This window comes from Montipora capricornis, chromosome 8, assembly GCF_036669925.1.
Source record: "Montipora capricornis isolate CH-2021 chromosome 8, ASM3666992v2, whole genome shotgun sequence".
Taxonomy (NCBI): Eukaryota; Metazoa; Cnidaria; class Anthozoa; order Scleractinia; family Acroporidae; genus Montipora; species Montipora capricornis.
In genome coordinates this window covers 49,211,848-49,214,347 of record NC_090890.1, presented here as the reverse complement: position 1 = coordinate 49,214,347, position 2,500 = coordinate 49,211,848, and the positions used below count along the sequence as shown (strand labels likewise).

Here is a 2,500-nt window from a genome sequence, read left to right as displayed (position 1 = left end):
GCGCTACCCAGCTGATAGCTATGGATGTTCTAGTCACAGCAACTTTCTTCACATTCTTCGGTGATTCAGATGGCGCTAAAAGCGAAACAGTAGAAAACTTAATCAGTCATGCCAGTTAGTAAGGAATGGAGCACACACACCACCACCACAGCTAGACGCGAACTCAAAATGTTTCATAACAATTTGATCGCTTTCAATTGATAACAATCTCAGCAAGAGCTCAAAAGGCGCCTTCTCAGAGTTTGCTCTCGCTTCCGTTTTCGCGAGGCTGTGATGAGCAAAAATCTCTTTGGAGCTCTTCCGCCGTACAGAAACACTTGCTGCGCAAGCTATTTCATCGCACGCTGAAAAACCGAAACATAGTGATTATTCTTGGTTTTTACAGCCGTTTGGATGTCCCTGAACAACGAAACAGTGCTCATCACCCAGAAACTACTTCTGCTGGAGTTAAGCTCTCTTCTTATGCAGATATTTTCTTATGCTTCCGTAAAAAACATAGCCTCTCTGGTTTGATCACAGGGAAACCAACAACAGAGAGCTTACGCACTCGACGTTTTGTTACGGTAACGGGGGGGTGAGTTGTTTTCCCTTGTAACTTGTCTTGACACTAAAAAAAAAATCCAGTGGAGACTAATGTCCTGGCATGCGAAATGTGCATCACATGCTTTTTACAGGCAGCGCGAAAAAATGCGTATCTGATTGGATGAAAACGGGGCGCGTGATTTTAATCCAATCACGAACGGTAATAACCTAATTCAATTGCGCGCAACTGAGTACACGGAAAATGGTCAATCAATGCCGGACAGAGAACCACCCCTGGATTCACGACTATCAACGCCACTTACGTTTCTCGCCTGTTGTTACGTCATAGAGAGGTGTATATGGTCCAGGCCCCTTCTCGTTCACGGCCGCTACCTTGATTGCGTACCGTGTAAAAACTTTCAAGTTGCTTAGAGTATGTTGGCGAGCGCTCTTGGGCAGGCTCTTCTCAGTGAAGCCACTGGCACCAGGTATTTGCTCCCTGTATTTCACTATGAAGCCATTCAGAGTTCCACCGAGTTCTTGAGGGTAAGGAGCCTTGAAAAACAAAAGCATACACAAGACTCATTGTTACTTGATTTGAATTGATAACGCGATTTTCGATTCGTCAAGGCAGGATTCCAAGAAATGAGATGCGCGCCCAATTTGGATCATCCTCACGAAGCGCCCAGTTAAGAAAGCTCAAACCAGTTTTAACACTTTATACAAACTGCACTATTTCATTTGGAAGGATTGAATTTACCCAACTGCTTCAAACAACGGCAACGTTATGGTACCACATGAGACACTAATGATTGCTTAGGGTGCGTTTGATTGACCGTATTCCGGAATGAGAATACGATGAGTGATGATTTAAAACGGTATGCCTGGCGTCTTGAAGCAACAAGGATAATCAAGATCTGTTTAAATATAGTTAATCTAGGGACTGGTTATGAGACCCTGGGAATTTCAAAAGCAGGAACAATACAGTCGCAATTAGATGTTGAACCGTCCGTGACCCTGCACAATCTTTTGTTTTTGGTTGTTTTTCGAATAAATTAGTCGAAGCTTTTGATTGGTTATCCTGCCGAAAAAAGCGTGTTTTCGTCAGGTTTTGTGCAGGGTCAAGGCCAAAAACACGAACAAAAACATGAAACAAAGAAACTTGTCGAGTTTCATAGCCAGCCTACATGTATTAACTATGGTTTAAAATAGCATTTTAGCAGGTGTTTGACAATTTTAAAGTGAATCTCCTTAAAATCGAAGGATTTCTAACTTCTATTCCATGAATTCCTATTCCGGAATACAGTCAATCGAACACACCCTTTATAAGACTCCCTTATTGACGTGACGTAGCAGTTCACCATGGAAACAAAAGAACCACTTAATAACGCCCTATAATTTGTCTTTAAACGCTACGCCTTACACTTAAAAAACAACCTACGTGACCCCCAATTTTAACTGTTGGAAAGTGATTATCAGGATCAGACAAAACTCTCTGCAAAGTTTAAAAAAATCTCTGAGGAGATTCATAGCCACCTTAAAAACTGGAACTAACCGTCCATTCAATAAGAAGGGATGTTGGAGAGGCAGATCGTATCCTGATGTCCCGAGGAGCTCCAGTCGGCACTAAAAACAGACAGCAAATAAGTGACGAATAAAGTGATTTTCAATTGAGTGTCGAAATTCTTGATTTTACATGACGTCACGGCCGCCATGTTGGTGTCCCCAAACAATGAAATGGCGGCCATGTTGGTGTCCCGATCCAATCCTCCGGGAATTGAAAGCTATTATTATGCTAACGTCTTCTTTTGTTTTCGTTGAAAAACATGGCTGTTGATCAAGTGAGTGAAACCCAAGAATTGCTTTGGTTTATGATTACTTCACTCAGTAATTGGTTCAAAGTTCTCGCGCCAAAACCAATCGTGGCTCGCGCGTGCACATTTTCCCGCGCTTTGCGTCGGCTACGTTAAATTACTTC

General features: G+C 42.5%; 1 protein-coding gene across 1 annotated transcript in view; it reads right to left on the bottom strand.

Annotated features, from left to right (window-relative positions):
- The window catches only part of LOC138060525 (protein sidekick-2-like), a 50,963-nt gene that overhangs the window by 11,850 nt on the left and 36,613 nt on the right, over positions 1-2,500 (bottom strand). Inside the window, exons 22-24 of the mRNA XM_068906332.1 lie at positions 2,078-2,148; positions 846-1,077; positions 1-75 (exon numbers count right to left, since the gene is read on the bottom strand). The exon at positions 1-75 is cut by the window's left edge and continues 41 nt beyond it. Coding sequence (XP_068762433.1) covers positions 1-75; positions 846-1,077; positions 2,078-2,148 — 378 coding nt within the window. The remainder of the gene's footprint in view (positions 76-845; positions 1,078-2,077; positions 2,149-2,500) is intronic.